General features: G+C 40.4%; 1 protein-coding gene across 2 annotated transcripts; it reads left to right on the top strand.

The window, feature by feature from the left end:
* The first annotated feature begins 1,389 nt into the window (after positions 1-1,389).
* Positions 1,390-14,816, top strand: dgat1b (diacylglycerol O-acyltransferase 1b). 2 transcript variants are annotated; one of them, XM_076109313.1, is made up of 17 exons: positions 1,390-1,770; positions 2,625-2,712; positions 3,686-3,726; positions 4,414-4,499; positions 7,141-7,193; positions 7,723-7,828; positions 10,213-10,341; positions 10,712-10,780; positions 10,898-11,001; positions 11,217-11,255; positions 11,481-11,522; positions 11,633-11,677; positions 11,950-12,062; positions 12,455-12,520; positions 12,975-13,062; positions 13,244-13,306; positions 13,862-14,816. In XM_076109313.1, the coding sequence occupies exons 1-17, from the start codon at positions 1,529-1,531 to the stop codon at positions 14,009-14,011; spliced, it is 1,524 nt and encodes a 507-aa protein (XP_075965428.1). In that variant the 5' UTR covers positions 1,390-1,528; the 3' UTR covers positions 14,012-14,816. The 2 variants fall into 2 exon arrangements, with proteins under 2 accessions (XP_075965428.1, XP_075965429.1); XM_076109314.1 differs by lacking the exon at positions 1,390-1,770 and having other exon boundaries at positions 2,696-2,712; positions 3,022-3,726.
* The last annotated feature ends 1,598 nt before the right edge of the window (positions 14,817-16,414 follow it).

The raw sequence follows: 16,414 nt of genomic DNA, 5'->3' as shown, positions 1-16,414 counted from the left end.
TTTATCTTCAGCAGACTGGACTACTGTAACGGTGTGTTTACAGGTCTCTGTAAAAAGTCTGTCAGAAAGCTGCAGCTGATTCAGAACGCTGCAGCTCGAGTCCTCACTAAGACCAGGAGGGTGGATCACATCACTCCAGTTCTGAGGTCTTTGCTCTGGCTTCCTGTCCAACAAAGAATTGACTTTTAAATCCTGCTGTTGGTTTATAAAGCACTGAATGGTTTAGGGCCAAAATACATTTCTGATCTGCTGCTACCTTATGAACCATCTGCTTTCTGTCTGCTTTCTGTTCCCAGAGTCAGAACTAAACATGGAGAAGCAGCGTTCAGTTTTTCTGCTCCAGATACCTGGAACAAAGTCCCAGAACGCTGCAGGTCTGCTGAGACCCTCAGCTCCTTTAAATCAAGATTGAAGACTTTTCTGTTTGCTGCTGCCTTTAAATGAACCAGATTAAATTAATATGTTAATCAATTTCCTGCATTTCACTACTGTATTTTATTTCTTACACTGTTTTTTAATGTTTTAATGACTGTTTTTATTGTTTCAATGAATGTTCTTAATTGTTTTTAAATCTCCTTTTCTTTTGCCTTATGATTTGATGCCTTTAATGGTTTTATGTGAAGCACTTTGAATTACCTTGTTGTTGAAATGTGCTATACAAATAAACTTGCCTTGCCTTGTGATATCCACTTAATAAGATAAGAAAAAAGGCCACTGGCCCAGACACACTAAAGGCATTCGCCATTAAAGACTTTGCCCTCCAATTAAAAGGAATCTTTGCAAGGTTATCCCAGTACTTGTCCAACCCACAGTGCCAAAATCATGGAAACCTGTGCCAAAAAAAGCCAAAAGCAAGTACGCTGAATGACTTTCAACCAATAACTATAACATCCATCCTTTATAAAACCATGGACAGAGTTGTAGCTGGACATCCTCTGTGGAGAGGCACTTTCACCCAATTTGAATTGCTTACAACAGTTGCAGAGGATATAAGGGATATGCCAGAGTAATATTTGTGGATATTTGTTCAGTTTTTAACTCTTTGTTGAATCATGTCCAGGTTGGCTACTAAATGGACCTTGAGGTGTTATTGTTTTGTCAACTATTCCATGTTATCCTGCCGGCATTCATCATGCATCTGATGCACAGAGCCCGATGGGTTGGCAGTAAATCAAAACAGTTCTATCTTATTTGACTCTATTCTGAGAGGAGCCCAGGCTTGCAAGCGGACTGACACTTCAGTTAAACGCTTCCTCATATCTCATGATTGAGTAAACCCTGAGGATGTGACTCACCTGTCGGTTACAATGTGCAGCAGTCAAACAAGTTACAGTAACAGGCCGCTGTCACTTCATGTGGCGTCATGCCTACGGATATCTGAGCTTTGGGCGGATTGTTTTAGCAGCCACGTCCACTTCCCTCTCCTGTACGCTAGTTGAAGTAGCAACAGGCATGCTACTGTCAGCAGTGACCTGTAGGAGTAAACTTTAGAGTAGATTTAACAGCTGTTGGTTTTTGCTCCGTCATCATGGGGGACTCGGACGCCACCGGGGGCTTAGCTCTCAGGAGAAGGGCGACTTTCGCGGTGGGGAAAAGCGCAAGTCTGCTGCCGATGAACGGCAAGTCTGCAGCGGTGTGTCAGAGCTCAGTGACCGCGGACAGTAGCAAGGACAATGGGCAGGGAAAACGAGACCGACCGCTGGAAACAGCCCGGTCCAAATCAAGCAGTGAGAAACAAAAACGCAGGAGTGACATTAGTGAGAGGCTGAGGTGAGTTAACGCTAACTTTACAACAGTTATCAAACTGTCATTTCGTTTGAGAAAAGTTTAGTTTAATACTTACACGGCTGACGTTAAATTAACGTTACTTTAAGCCAGTAACGTTATTGTATTATTATTAAGTTATAACTTAATAAAAGTTCTAATAAAAGGCAGAAGTTATAACGTTCGCTAGTTTGAACGTGCAGCACACACACTCAGGCTGCTCAGGGTCGTTTGAGGTGAACCCTGAACAAGATCTGTTCATTTTGTGACGGGTGTCGCCCTTTTTCATTCATGCTTTTACATTTGTTTTTAGTGCTACTTGGCAGAGTAACCACAACTTAACACTAACGTTAGACCCGATATCTGTGTGGGCCTGTTTTATTGATTAGGGGCGTGTCTAATGAGGGTACTATAAACAGGGTGCATTGTGGGTAAGCTTAATCCCTTTAGGCCAGTTTAATACCAAAGCATTCCCTGTGTACCGATCGGGCCGCGTTGGTATTTAGTGTACAACACATCGGATATTCCTTATTGTGGTGCAACATTACCAACATTAAATGATAAAACTAGTGTGTCAAGGGACATAAATGTAACCACACTTTTAGATATTAGACCAAATTCACCTTTAGTTTCCTGAGCTGCTGCCACAACATTTTTATTATTGGTTGTATTCTATTGTTTTTGCTGTTATAATGTATCTTCCTTTCTTTCTCATCACTAAAACTACTCTCAACCATTTTTTTCTTCCTAATATTCATCATTTGATGTGCAATTGATGTGAGAGTCAAATAAATATAAATGTTTCTTAAGATCATGATATTCTTAATTGTTTCACCCATTCATCTATTTTATTTCTGTAGTTGTCATAAGACACAAGAGTCCCTGCTGAGTTCAGCCAGTGGTTTCAATAACTACAGAGGAATCCTCAACTGGTGTGTGGTCATGCTGGTAAGACCAATGTTTGAACACACAAATAAACCAAACTTCCTATGGAAATACATCTTTTTATATAGATTTTGATAATAAATGAAAGCCAAATATCAGGGAAATATCTAAAGGGCGCTAACATAAGTAGCATTATGTATTTCACTTGATATCCAGTTTGTGCTCGTCATCTCTTTCCCAGAAACCAGTGTAAAACAGGAAGAGAACCAATCGGATGATCCACTAGCATTGATTGATGCAATGACATATGTCAGAATTATATAAAATAAATAATTAGTCCACATTGTTCTATTAATAGCTATTTGTTTCCAGACAGACTCGCTGTGTCTGTATCTGCGTTGAATCCGGTTTCCTGCCAAAAAATGGAGTCTCAGCAATTTCTAAGATGGTTTGAATCAAACATGTTACAGCGCAGGCAAATCATGTGAGGGGTTAGAGGAAAACGTGTCAAAACACAAAGAATTATTGAGTTATTGAAGTGAGCTTATTTTGAGTGCATGTGCAGTTAAATAATTTAACGTGATTAACAGGTTTTATGTCGAGCTCAACACCTTTCGCAGCTCTTCCTCCTCTGTGCTGGAGACAAGGCGAGGCTAGCGAAGACCTTCTGTTAATCCAGGCTTTGAACACTGATCGTGTTCAGCGCAGGAGGTTTTTCTTCATTCCCACTGAACTTCTGTCCCATCCCCAGGCAGAGAGCCTTTGTGCCGGGTAATGAGATATTACAATCCATTTAGAAAGAGGAAAAGCGAGGAGGGGAGATTAAAAAAAAAAAAAAAGAATGAGGAGGAGAACTGGGTTGAGGAGAGGAAAAGGGATGATGAGATATAGGGAGAGGAAGGAAAGCAACAGAAGGAGAGAGAAACTTGTAGAGGGAAGAGATGATATGGAAGGATGCTTTTATTGGATTAAAAGTGTTGAAAGTAACACATGAGTCAATCAGATGAACATCCTTAATTCTTGCTTTTTGTTACAGGTGTTGAGCAATGCTCGCCTCTTCTTAGAAAACTTGTTACGGTGAGTACGTCTGAAGTCTTTGGACATCATTTTATTAGTGTCTTTTTCACAGACTGATACATTATCATTTAAACAGGCCTCCTGTACACTTGTTACCCAGTATTTCATTCTTAAACAGATATCAATGATGTTAGTGATGAAGGATACCAAACAGGTTCTCAATCATTTCACAATCTTCCTGCTTTCACAGAGTGACTTTACTAATCCTGTAATGTCTCTTAGTTCATCTATTTTGACAATAGATGTTTTTTATTGTAGCACTTTTACATCTCTCGTAGAAAAAGCACAGGTGTAATTAATGCAATAATAAGGACTGCATTTCACCTGAGCCGATGTCAGGGTCCTGATATTGTGCATGCTGGTTAGCTGGATTGGTGTACTGGGCCAATATACAGTAACAGAGCCATAGTTAATGCTGTTAGTCACATTTCTCTGCTAGTTGCTAATTCAAAATGGCTGCTGTAAAAAAGTCTATATATATATTATATAAATATATAGCCGTGCTGGAGTCAATATTCCATTTCTCTTGAATAGTAAACCTCTGTGTGTAATTCTTTAATATTGAAATTTTGAAAAGAAGTGACCGTATTCATTTACTATAAAACCAATTTCTGTATTCTGGCAATTTCAACATGCATTTTAATTTAGATGTGTCTTTTTTAATCTGGCTTTTTCTCTTTTTGTCAGGTACGGGGTCTTGGTGGACCCGATTCAAGTGATTTCCTTGTTTCTGAATGATCCCTACAGCTGGCCAGCAGCATGCCTGGTAATTGGTAGGTAAACATTTCACCTGTCCAGTAAGTCACCTGCTAGGAAAGCAACAACACAACCGCAGTCGCATAATTAAACAGCATAGTTCCTGTATTTAAGATAAAAACGTCAATATTTGAAACAATTACCTAATTTATCAATTTAATAAGGAGGGAAATTAGATCAAATGTCACTTAGAAATTGTTAAATTGAGCTTGAAATAAAACCAGTTTTTAAAAATGGGATAAAAATCATAGAGAGATGTTAAACCAAAGCTAGAATTACTCCTAACCACCAAAGACACATCATATGGCAGATATGAGAGTAAGATTCAGCTTCATGTACGGTACATGAGCACAGATATAGATCTACTGCTAAACTTTAATCTGGCCCTAAATTATACCATTGAACCACTTCAAATGAGTCCGGCAATAACACTTCAAAAACATCTTTTTGAGTATAAAATATTTTTTTCTAAAATTAAATCATAACATTTAGATAATTAGGTCGAATAACTGCATTTAAAGCGGTGAATATGTATTTAGTTTGGGTGGTCTAATCTGCCTTATTTCAAGCCTTGTTCTAAGGCACAAACAAGCACGTGCTATATTCAAAGACCTTTTTTAAATATTTATTTTTATGGTATATCACAGTGAAAGTCTGCAGTGGTGCAGCTTACAGTGTCTCTGGAGGGACAATCACCTGCCCCATATACTGCACACTGGTACTGTGCTGCAGAGAGAGGAAGAGAAGTGGGGAGAGAGAGAGAGAGAAAATAGAAGCAAAAGGGGGAGATTAAAGGATTGGGGAAGAAAGGGAGAGGGGGTTGATGTAAAGTGCTGTATTGGCACGGGACAAGAGGAGAGGGAGGGAGGAAGGGATGGATGGAGTTAAGGTAAATGGCCACACAGAGACAGGTGAGAATGGGAGTCTGTTTACAGTAGCATGGACAGTAAAGCAGCTCATTCCCAGAGGACATTCAGTACTTCTAGAGTCACTGCAGCAACGCACTCCCACTCCCACACACAAATACCACAACACAAAGTCTACAATGGTAGAACCAACCAGTCTTCCATTCAGGCAACTGTTCCTGTGAGTGACCAAAATAAAAATAATCAATAGTTGCTGCTTTTCAAAGTTGCTCAACATGCCTGTTTCCAAAAGAGATTTTAATAACGAGCATTAGCTCTTCATATAGAATAGAGTTAGAGTCTTGATGTGTGATAAAGAACTACAAAATAAAATAAATAAATGTTCAACATTTTATTTTGGTAAAATGTCAGACACTGCCATGTTGAAGAGAGTTTTACTCAACCTAACGTTTTATTTCAGTGGAGCAAATTGCACTGAAATGAATGAAACGTTAGCAAATCATGTTTTAGTCATTTGCATGTTTAAAATAGGTGTGAGAGGAAGTTACCGATAGTTGTTCTCCTGGCTGTATGTGGGTTTTGTTTACTTTGTTGGGGTGCTTTTACTGGTAATAAAAAAAGTCACATTTGCCTAAATACAGAATCTCATGTAACTATAATGAGCCCTTCTGCAGAAACCTAGTGATGCCTACTTTATCCTACTAACTGCAAATGATGACGCATTGAATGAAATAGTTCTTGCCTGATCGACAAATCTGGTTATGAAAAATACACATGAAAAATAGTTTTGCATGCGCGGCTTTTGTTCCCTCGTCTCTTGTCTCTTCATAGCATAAGTACAGTAAGTATACCATGAAGTCCAAAGCAAGCATGGGACTGACTGCACCATGACACACATTGATTTGGGGTGGCAATGCTAATGAATAGTTGCATTGATGACAGAATGATAAGACCCAGTAATCAAAATGTCTGACAGTTAACACATCTGCTCACTCTAGATTAGATTGACTGACATGCTAATGCACTGATTAGGGTCTTAAAAGGGAACAATTGCTGCAATTATGTGCCATCAGTGTGGCTCAGCCGGGTCTAGTCGGGGTAATGAGCAATCTACATACCAGTGGTTTCCTTAAGTTCATTCTGCAGCGAGTTACCCTGCAGTTTAAACCAAAAATTCCACATACAATTCAGCCCAATTTGCTCCACACAGAAGGATCGGGCTCAGCGGCAGCAATTCATGCATAATAAAGAGTGCATTAAATACCAACAGTGGCTCCCAATACTAGCATTTTCCCTCTAAAGTCAGGATATTGTAGCTGTTTAATACAAAGCAAGTTCTCTTCTATTTCCTTTCCTAAAGATCTGAGAATGGCAACAATAGAATATAGAATGACGTGCGTATGTGTGTGCGCGTGCACGCACACCCACTCGACCGCCTTGTCACTCTAACTAACTAGCAGTTGGCGTGTGCTGAGCAACACATATGCTCCGTTAGTGCTGGCTCATTTCTTTCATCAGGTGTTCCTGTTTAATCATGCATGTGTGTGTGCGTGTGTGCGTGTGTGACGGCATGGTTTATGCATGAGACAGCAGAGGGCAGCTGTAAAGCTTAATTCACTCAAATACTCAACTTGAGGCCAAACCAGTGCACACATTAGACCTGGACCCAACATATCTTACTGTAATTCTGAGCCTTGTATTCACACTTCTATCCTGCACAGACCCTTCAGAAGTGAGTCTGCAAGGACTGTTTCAGAGGAGCTGACATGAATCTGTCATTGTGTTTTGACAGTGTCCAATGCGTTCGTTCTGGTGGCTCTCTACACAGAAAGGCAGCTGTCGAAGGTGAGTGGGAAAGACCCTGCTTGCACTCAAACATCGGAGCCCTGTGGATTTTCACTGGACTGTTGAATTCGCAGCACTTTCACGACTCCCAGGAGGGATTATTTTCTTCTAAAACTGACTGACTAGCTGACCCTCCCCGACTGCATCGGCAAATGTTAAATGGTAAAATGAGAAATTAGTTTCACCATCTGCATTTAGGGCATGTTCAGTTATGCTCTGTCTGTTTGGCATGAATATGGAACATCGTGAGCTTTTTCTAACTTTTTATAGGCCACCATAACTCGAAATGTGGTTCTGTTTTCATTCCAAAGATCTGTTCAAAAGCAGAGCAAAGAAATACAAGTTTCATGTTTAGCTGCTATATTCCTCACATTGTTTTGACAATAAGCTCAACAATAAATGACTTAAATAGAAAATGTGCAAACTAAATAAATAGTTAGTTGGGAGATGGTGGTTTAAACTAGGACAACTTGTCTTTAAGGTTTAATGTAAAACCTCCTGCTGTTCCTCTTTGTCTCCCTCTGCCCAGGGTTCATTCACTGAACTTGTGGGATTTCTGGTCCACTGCATTAACATGGCAATCATGCTAACGCTGCCTGCTGCAGTGGTCCTATTGGTCCCCTCCGTGACCCCAGGTAAAATGTTTTTTTAAAAACTATTATTAAAATACCGTCTCTGCAGCCTTGCTACGATCGGCTGTACAGGCTAGTAGCATCTATGATGCGGCCGAAGCATTATCCATCCATTGGTGGTTAACAATGTCGCCACGTGTATAAAACAGAAAATAATGTAATCGTAATAAAGATTAGGAGGTCATTCGCATCCTTGCCCTTCAGAGAAACAGACGACCAGTTTGATGGTGCAGTAAAAGACATCTCTTATACAGAGCCATAATTGGTCGGTTAGTGGTAATGGACCAGTTGGTCATGACTGGATTATTTCCAGCTGGCTGAGAGGAGAGGAGAGGAGAGGAGAGGAGAGATGCCAAAGTAGGTGTGGTTTGCAGTACAGGGTCATCCAAGGGTCACCTTCTTCTGTCTTCATCAGGCCGCCCTCCACAAACCATACGATTCACCCATGATGCATTAGTAATACATGATACACCAGCACACTACACTCCTCTCAGTGATTCATTCAAAACATGACAGCTCCAGTGTTGTTTAAAAGTTGCCTGCTTTGGTTGTGTTTAAAAAACAAAACACAAAAAAAATACAGATGATGGGTAGTTATCCAACCTTCACTGTTTCCTCAGGCCGACTTGCTTGAATTGTGTAGAAGTGAAATGTGGGGATTCTACCAGGGATACATACTTTGAACTTAATGAAGTTGAAAATGTAAAATATGTCACTGCTGAGGTCACAGTTCTCACTTAACCTACAAACGATCCACAGTAGGAGTGTTTCACACCATTAACATAATATATTTAGCTCAGCTTCTTTCTTCAATGTTAATTTGGTCCAAGAATATGTATTGTTTTAATTCTTTGTTCCTCTCCTGTCGTGGTATATTCTCCTCTCCTCTCCTCTCCTCTCCTCTCCTCTCCTCTCCTCTCCTCTCCTCTCCTCTCTCACTGGAAGGTGAAGGAGTAAAGGATTCAGTCCATCTGTCTGTCTGTTCTCTCTGCGCTGCTGTTCACACAGGAAGGGCAATGACAGAGGGCAGGCGCGTGTGTGTTAGTGTGTGTGTGTGTTGTGTGTGTGTGTGTGTGTGTTTGCACCTACTGAACACTGCTTATGCAACTGGTATTCAATCACTGTACATGAAGCAGAGTGCAAGGATCTGATTTCAAGCTTGATTTTAAATTGTATTACATTTCTTTTGAGGGTGGTACATAAGGTGAACCAGCATCCACGGTACATTAACCATTGGGCTGAATGTACTACGAGAGGTATTACTGTTAATGGAAGTTTCCCGTCTTTACCATAAAACCTGAAGCTCACTGATGTTCCTGATGAAACATTTGACAGAGAGCAACAGGAGAAATATGAGGGAAAATAATCTCGGGACACGTATATATGGACTCTTAAGGAAGACAAACACTTGTTCAGCTTTTTAAATCCACGGCCCTTTTTGTGCGTGGGTGATGATTGGTTCCTCCGATTTGTTTTTATCTACTTACAGTGAGCTCCACCTCCCCGGGTTTCTGTGATTATCATATGCAGCAGCTCTCTTTGCAGCCAATCTAGTTGTCTAGAAGCCACATAGAGCCAGAGAGACAGATGGTTGATGGATAAGATTCGCTGTGGTTTGATGCCAGGTGTGCCGACCTGCACCTCACCGTATTGGCACAACAGGAAGTTTTTGTTTGTGTGAGTGTGTGTGTGTGTGTGTGTCTTCCTCTCTGTTCAGCATGATCCTTTGCTATCAAGCATATGGTGACTATTGATAAAGCCCTGTAGGCAAACTGCTCAGTTAGCCTAGGTGTGTGTGTGTTCTGTGTGTTGTGTGTGTGTGTGTGTGTGTGTGTGTGTATGTGTGTGTGTGTACGAGCACAAACTTAAAAGACTACAAAATTATTATTAATCTAACCTCAAATAATTGTTTCATATTGACTCACAAAAGCCTTCAGCGACTTCAGTTTGTATGACTGCACACACACACACACTCTCTCTGGTAAACATGGTGACTATAATGTATAATATATAATAATGATGTCCTTGGCGTAGTTAGACCGCTCTCGTACTTTTAGCTGAGGTGATTTATTTTACTGGGCATATTTTCTGATCAGATGACGACCTTTCTTTCTCTCTTCACTTTTCCACAGTTTTAATCCTCCCTTCTCTCTCCCTGTTTTTTCTCTTGCTTTCCATTCTGTCCGTCTCTCCCTCCCTCTCACACTGTTTTGCCAACTTTCTCCTCCTCTCTCCTCCCTCCTCCATCACTGTTTTCTCCCCTCCATTGGCTTTCCCTCATCTCTGCTTCTCATCCTCCCCATACTCCTAGCCAGTACATCATTATGTTACAAGTTCTCACATTACAGCTTTATATCCAAATCTCTCCCTCTCTCTTTCTCTGTCAGTTGGCGGTGCGTTCGTTGTTGGTACTTACACCATCCTCTCCCTAAAGCTTTACTCCTACAAGGACGTCAACATGTGGTGCAGAGAGCTGAGCTCGGTCAAAGCCAAGAAATTGGCCAGGTCGCAGTCTTGTAAGTCACAGAAACACAAGCACATACATTGTTTTTGGCAAGGGAGGGCTAGCGCACTACATTCAAGACCTAAATGAGAATTCATTCTTTGCTAATTTTAAGGTCAGTTTCTGTGTATGTTTTACATTTCTCAGCCCCTTGCTTATGAGGTTACAGTGACATCTAACGGCAGATACTTGGTACTGCAACGCTCAGATAAAAGGGAAGTTTGTCATAGAAGCAGACGGGAACTGCAACAGTAGCTACTTTGAGGAATTGTTGCACGTCAACATCCACACCTGGTTGTCATTGTATCGTTGTCTCTGTATTTGTATGTAATGCGATGTTAACTTCCACATGCTTTACATGTCTGTGTGTTCCTTCTATTCAGGTCCGTCAGTGCAGCACCTCAACGGAGGCGACCGAAAGGCGTGTTACCCTGGCAACCTCACCATCAGAGGTACTCAAAAAATCTTTCTAGAGTTTGTATGAAACTTTATTGACAATGTTTCTAGAGCCACTGCCTCTTTTTTTTCATATTTTTGACTAACCGTCCCTTTGATCTCCGTCTCTGTAGACATGTACTACTTTGTCTGTGCTCCAACTCTGTGCTATGAGCTCAACTTCCCGCGCTCTGCCAATATTCGCATGAGTTTCCTGATGAGGAGACTGTTTGAGATGGTGAGGAAATATCTCATGGCATTCAGACAATTAGACGTGTAAAGCATCTCTGCTCTAAACATCATGCTGTAATCACTTTTCAGCAATGAGTCATAACTCAAATGAAGTTCTTTAAAAGTTACAAACGCTCCATCGTTTGTACAGATGTTATAAAACATATCCCCATATTCTCTTGTCATGTCACTCACTTTATTGATGTGTGTCTTTGCCCCCAGCTGTTCTTCACCCAACTGTTAGTTGGTCTCACTCAACAGGTACGGTCCTTTAATGTAAACTGAAGTGTGGTGCTTTATTTTTCGGCCCATTTGCATTTGCAAGTATTTTTAGTGTCATGTTATAAGGTGTTGGTGAGATCGTATTGCCTTGATTGCCAAAACTATGGAAAAAATGACGAAACATGAGGCCAATCTGTGAAATGTAGAGTTTACTGCGCATGTCAGACAACGGCATAACTTTGCGTTTTGCTTTCCTTCTATCAGTGGATGATTCCCATCATTCAAAGTTCCATGAAACCACTAGAGGTGAGGAGGACAGAATGACAGTGAAAAAACCAACATGGCGTGTTTTTGTCAAATGCAAAGAGCTGCTGCGCGTCGCTTGTTAATCTGTGCGTCTCTCTTCTCCTCTGTAGGACATGGATCTGTCCAGGATGACTGAGAGACTTCTACGATTAGCTGTGAGTAAAACACAACATCTGTATCTGTATCTGTACACCTAGAACCTTTTACTAATGTTATTTGTCTCAGTGCTTGTTATACGTTAGTGACTGACTCTGACTCTACACGAGAATGTATCGTGACTTTGTTGAGAGTATGGGAAGGAAACGGGCTCGAGTTTTGCATCAGGCTTTTACTTGCTGTTAGTGTCCTTTTCCTAAATGTCTCACAGTCATATATATATATTGTTATTGTTCATTTGGATCCTTCTATTTCTGCAACCCTTCTCCAGGTTCCTAACCACTTGCTGTGGCTGATGTTTTTCTACGGGTTCTTCCACTCGTCTATGAACTTCAGCGCTGAGCTGCTGCGCTTTGGAGACCGACAGTTCTACAAGGACTGGTGGTAAGTTGTAGTGCGTGTGTTGCTTCGGAATTTCATGAGGTGTGGTGGACTGTGCTGGAGGACTGATGGGGTCTTTACTTTTCAGAGTTGGTATTTGCATGTGTGTGCATGGGAATGGATGTGAAGTATATGTAAGCAGTGTGGTAGATCATTTCAGTACCCTGCAAAAATGACAGAGGGGGAAGTCATTGTATGTGTTGTACGTTTGCTGATATTAATAAATCAACTCCATCACTCAATGCACTGTAGGATAATTACTATTGTTTCCTCTTTTCCTGCACGACAAGAAAGATTCTTGACTTTTCATTTTCATCCATATTGATCCAACGGCCTTAGGTCAATTGTTTAAACCCTGTAAAGCTTCAACACTCTATTTGCTGACTCTCCTTCAGGAACTCCGAGTCGGTGACATATTTCTGGCAGAACTGGAACATCCCTGTACACAAGTGGTGTCTACGGTGAGTTATTCGCACTCTGCACACACTGAGAGGGAGCGTTGATATGTATAGAAGTGAACACGGGGGACAGCAGTGGGTTTGATACAGGGAGAAAGACTTAACAAGGCACACTGATGCGTTTGGGAAATTGATTCATGTGGCTGTGAGAGAGTAAGTACTAGTAATAAATACGGCGCCTGCAGCCGGTTCCACATAAACGAACACGGCAGCAGCAGCAAATGCAGTGAGGTTTGTATTAAACAAGACAAAGCAAATGAAATGCTATTTAAAGGGTTTAACGCCTATTCACTTTGAATTCCTGTCAGTCTGGGAGAATTGCAGCAAATAAGAGAGTTAAGATACTTCCACATGAATTATTACACATTAGGAAAACGCTTTTGACATTCTGATTTACAATACATGTCCATCCGTCCATTCATCCATTTCAACATCTGTGTTTTTGTCTGTCTTGCAGACACTTTTACAAGCCGCTGCTTAGGAGAGGATTTAGTAAAATAGTCAGCCAATCAGCTGTCTTCTTCTTGTCGGCTTTCTTCCATGAGGTAAGAGCTGAGAACCAAGACCGCTTTCTCTGCTTGTGTTGACACTGAATACACTGTGCCTTTCAGACCTTAAATGTCCTCAAAAATCCTGTTTCACGTAGATGTCTTTGAACAAAAACGGTTTTGTGTTTTATAGAGAACACAATTTATTTGATGTAATGATCTTTGTTTCCTTTGTCAGTACTTGGTCAGTGTTCCTCTCAGGATGTTCAGACTTTGGGCCTTCATGGGCATGATGGCACAGGTAAGACCCAACACCTATCACTGATGGTGAATCTAGCTGTGGTCAGCACAAACCTGTACTGTTGTATACATATATATAACAAAATCTATATTTTAAGTATGAATCTGCATAATATGCCATGTGATCTAGGTACAAATGAGAGATAGTTAGAGGTAGCGTTGCATTTAGTTCATAGTTAATTTTTTTAGCCAAATAATACTAAAAGTCAAAGTAAAGACAAGTGGTTGATGCTCTTTTTGAAATTTTAAAAGGTGTTCTCAGCATTTGGCCTTGGCATCAGTGTCATTAACTTAATTAATATAATATGTATAATTAAGATAGCATATTAGCATGGGCGTATTTGATATATCATAGGGACGATAGCAGAACAAAAGGCAACATAAGGGCCTCTTGGTCTTTGTTGAGTTAGTTAGTTATTCATTAGAGTGCTGAGTCATAAAACACAGAATACATGAATCAGAATAAAATACACAGTCAATGTGAGACTGTAATTAGTCTTTAAAAACCTAATGACCCGCTGTGTTTCTTCCATTTCTACTTTCATCCACTCTTCAGCTTCCATTGGCCTGGTTTGTCGGTCGCTCCTTGCACGGTACCTACGGCAACGCTGCGGTGTGGATCTCAATCATCATCGGTCAGCCATTCGCCGTCCTGATGTACGTCCACGACTATTACGTCCTGCAACACAGACAGGAGGCTGACTGATGTGCGCGCGCACACACACACACACACACACACACACACACACACAGAGAAGTACCACTTGCATCCAGTGCTGCAGGAATTGTACTTCACACGTCAGGGTGAACTGATCATAGTGTGTTTACATTAGACACCTTGTCCATTGTGTCTCCTTGTAATGTAATGTTTTTCTTCCTATACATTTTTTTCTTTACGTTGGGAAAAATAAGAATAACTGTAACAGAAAGATGTTGAATCTTGAAGCATCACTGTGATGTAGGGAGTGAGGCCTCTCTTCTGTATCATGTGACATAATCATGCAGCTTTTCACTTCTCTGATGGACAGCTTGGGTACTGTGTGATGCTGTGCTGCTCTTCAGCTGTGGTCATGGCCAGGATAAGGACTGTGGCTGCTTTTTATCAATTGACATCATGATTTAAGTGCTTTTGTAAAAATTGTGATGGAGATTTATGATCCGCTGTGTTTCATTTTCATGAGCCAAAGGGGCTTAATCTGTCCGGTGTGAATGTAGATGGAATACTAAGAAGAGTACGATTTTATTAATGTACGTGTTTTTTTTATGATGTTTTGCTTTGTCAGTTATGAAATACAGCTAGCTGTATGTCTGTTTTTTTTCTTTTCTGTTGACCTTAGTGCCATTACAATAATACCGCACACATCCGTTTGTGCAACACTTTTTTGGGTGATTTTTTTTTTTTTTTTTTTTGTCACGGTGCTATCTCATTGGACTGTTGCCAAGTAATGATGTCTAATCATGCGTCTAAATTCAATCTGTGTCTAAAAATAAACATTCCGAGTTTAATTGAAGACTTTTTTTCAGTGTGATATTTGTTGCTGATGTTTATCAGATTTTTATTGAACATAACATTTCTAATTAGATCAAGGTAAATAGAGATTTAAAGCAAAAGGTAGATGTGAAACTCACAGAGAGCCAGAAGAGAAAAGGTAAGAGTCCCTTAGCTTTAATACATTTGTTGACAAGTAGCTGACAAATGTATGCAAACATTTATCACGGTAAAAATGAGCATCTGTAAATGCAAGTAAGAAGTGCTTTCAAATGTGACTGCTATAGAAGGGTAACATGAAAAGTTCAGTTCAACACTTGTTCTGTGGTCCAGCAAACTGTAACCTTGTAGTTGCTCCCGAGTGAACAATTCAGTCAGTTACAGGTCAACAAGTTGACAACTTATTTTACATCAATGATCTGCTGCTGAACAGTCAACAGGTAGAGGAGGGAAGCCCTCACCCAAATACTGCACAGGTAAGTTTGCACATTTGTGAGAAAAGCTTTTACCAAAAACTGAAGGAACTGCTCGTTACCTTCACCGTCACCATGAGATATCTTTTCTAAGCTGTACTCGGCATAAACCGTTATGTGTACATTCAGGAATGAACACTTTCATTCATCCTTAACTTGCATTTCTTATTTACTACAGTCTATGTGCATATTTAAGCCTCTGAACTGAAGAATATGAAAATGAATATTGTTTCAATCTGTCTTGTTGCTAAAAAAAGGACATTTCTGAGTCAGACTCTCCTTTTGTGAACCTGTCCTTGTAAACCTACAGGTCCATGTCACAGAAAGAGATGCTGCATTCACACACTTTTTAGGCTCGTAAAAATAAGACTAAACTTCCTTTTGTACTCTCATTCTTCAAAAATACCTCTTCACCCTAATCCTAAATCATGACTCGTCTAATCTCCTTTTACATCCTTATTTATTTTTCTCACATGTCTTCTGAGATCATATTAGTACTGTATGGAATCAGTTTTGACATTTACCACGTCTCTGGGATGTGTCCAGACTGAGTCATTTTGAATTCTTGTATTAGTTTCAGTCACAGGCATTTAATGCACCACAAGTTAAATGACTTAAAACGACAATTAGTCTGTGAAATTCATCTGGATTAGGGAACCATACCGGGTTTAATATCAAATTTAAGACAGTGTTAAACATCATTTTACCACTTTGCTTTTGGGCATCTCAGCCAATGGGGGGGGGGGGGTTGTGTGTGTGTGTGTGTGTGTGTGTGTGCATATTTGTCATCCAGAAACTGTGAACAGGACAGAACTGTGAACCTGTATTTTGTCAGCTTGACAGTGAATTAAACAGCAAGTCTGAGGCACATCACAAAGTTTCTGTATAGGCGTGTGTACGTGCTCTGTGAGTGACATTCGGTTAAACAATCGTCAGTGAGGATTAGAGTAGATGTGACATGAAACGTGGCTTTGCAGGATACACCACACAATGTAGAGTATTGGTGCACATGAGAAAATGTACCACCTTATTTTCTCCTTGTTTTTTTTATTCCAAGAATTAAGATGAATTCATTCCAAAGTAGGGACTCACTGAAAACAAGAACATTACCACTTATTGTCAGGGTTTAGAAAACGCTGACCTACTA

The sequence above is a fragment of the Anarhichas minor genome, unplaced genomic scaffold (assembly GCF_050575085.1).
Source record: "Anarhichas minor isolate MPS153535 unplaced genomic scaffold, ASM5057508v1 ptg000041l, whole genome shotgun sequence".
In the NCBI taxonomy this organism is placed as follows: domain Eukaryota; kingdom Metazoa; phylum Chordata; class Actinopteri; order Perciformes; family Anarhichadidae; genus Anarhichas; species Anarhichas minor.
The sequence above is the reverse complement of the archived record's forward strand: the minus strand, read 5'-3'. Positions and strand labels throughout refer to the sequence as shown.

Bases quoted from the DNA above. Each gene is read 5' to 3' on its own strand.
- dgat1b (XM_076109313.1), top strand. From the start codon at position 1,529: ATGGGGGACTCGGACGCCACCGGGGGCTTAGCTCTCAGGAGAAGGGCG. The intron at 7,194-7,722 runs GTGAGTGGGAAA...CCCTCTGCCCAG, and splicing joins CAGAAAGGCAGCTGTCGAAG to GGTTCATTCACTGAACTTGT. The intron at 10,342-10,711 runs GTAAGTCACAGA...CCTTCTATTCAG, and splicing joins ATTGGCCAGGTCGCAGTCTT to GTCCGTCAGTGCAGCACCTC.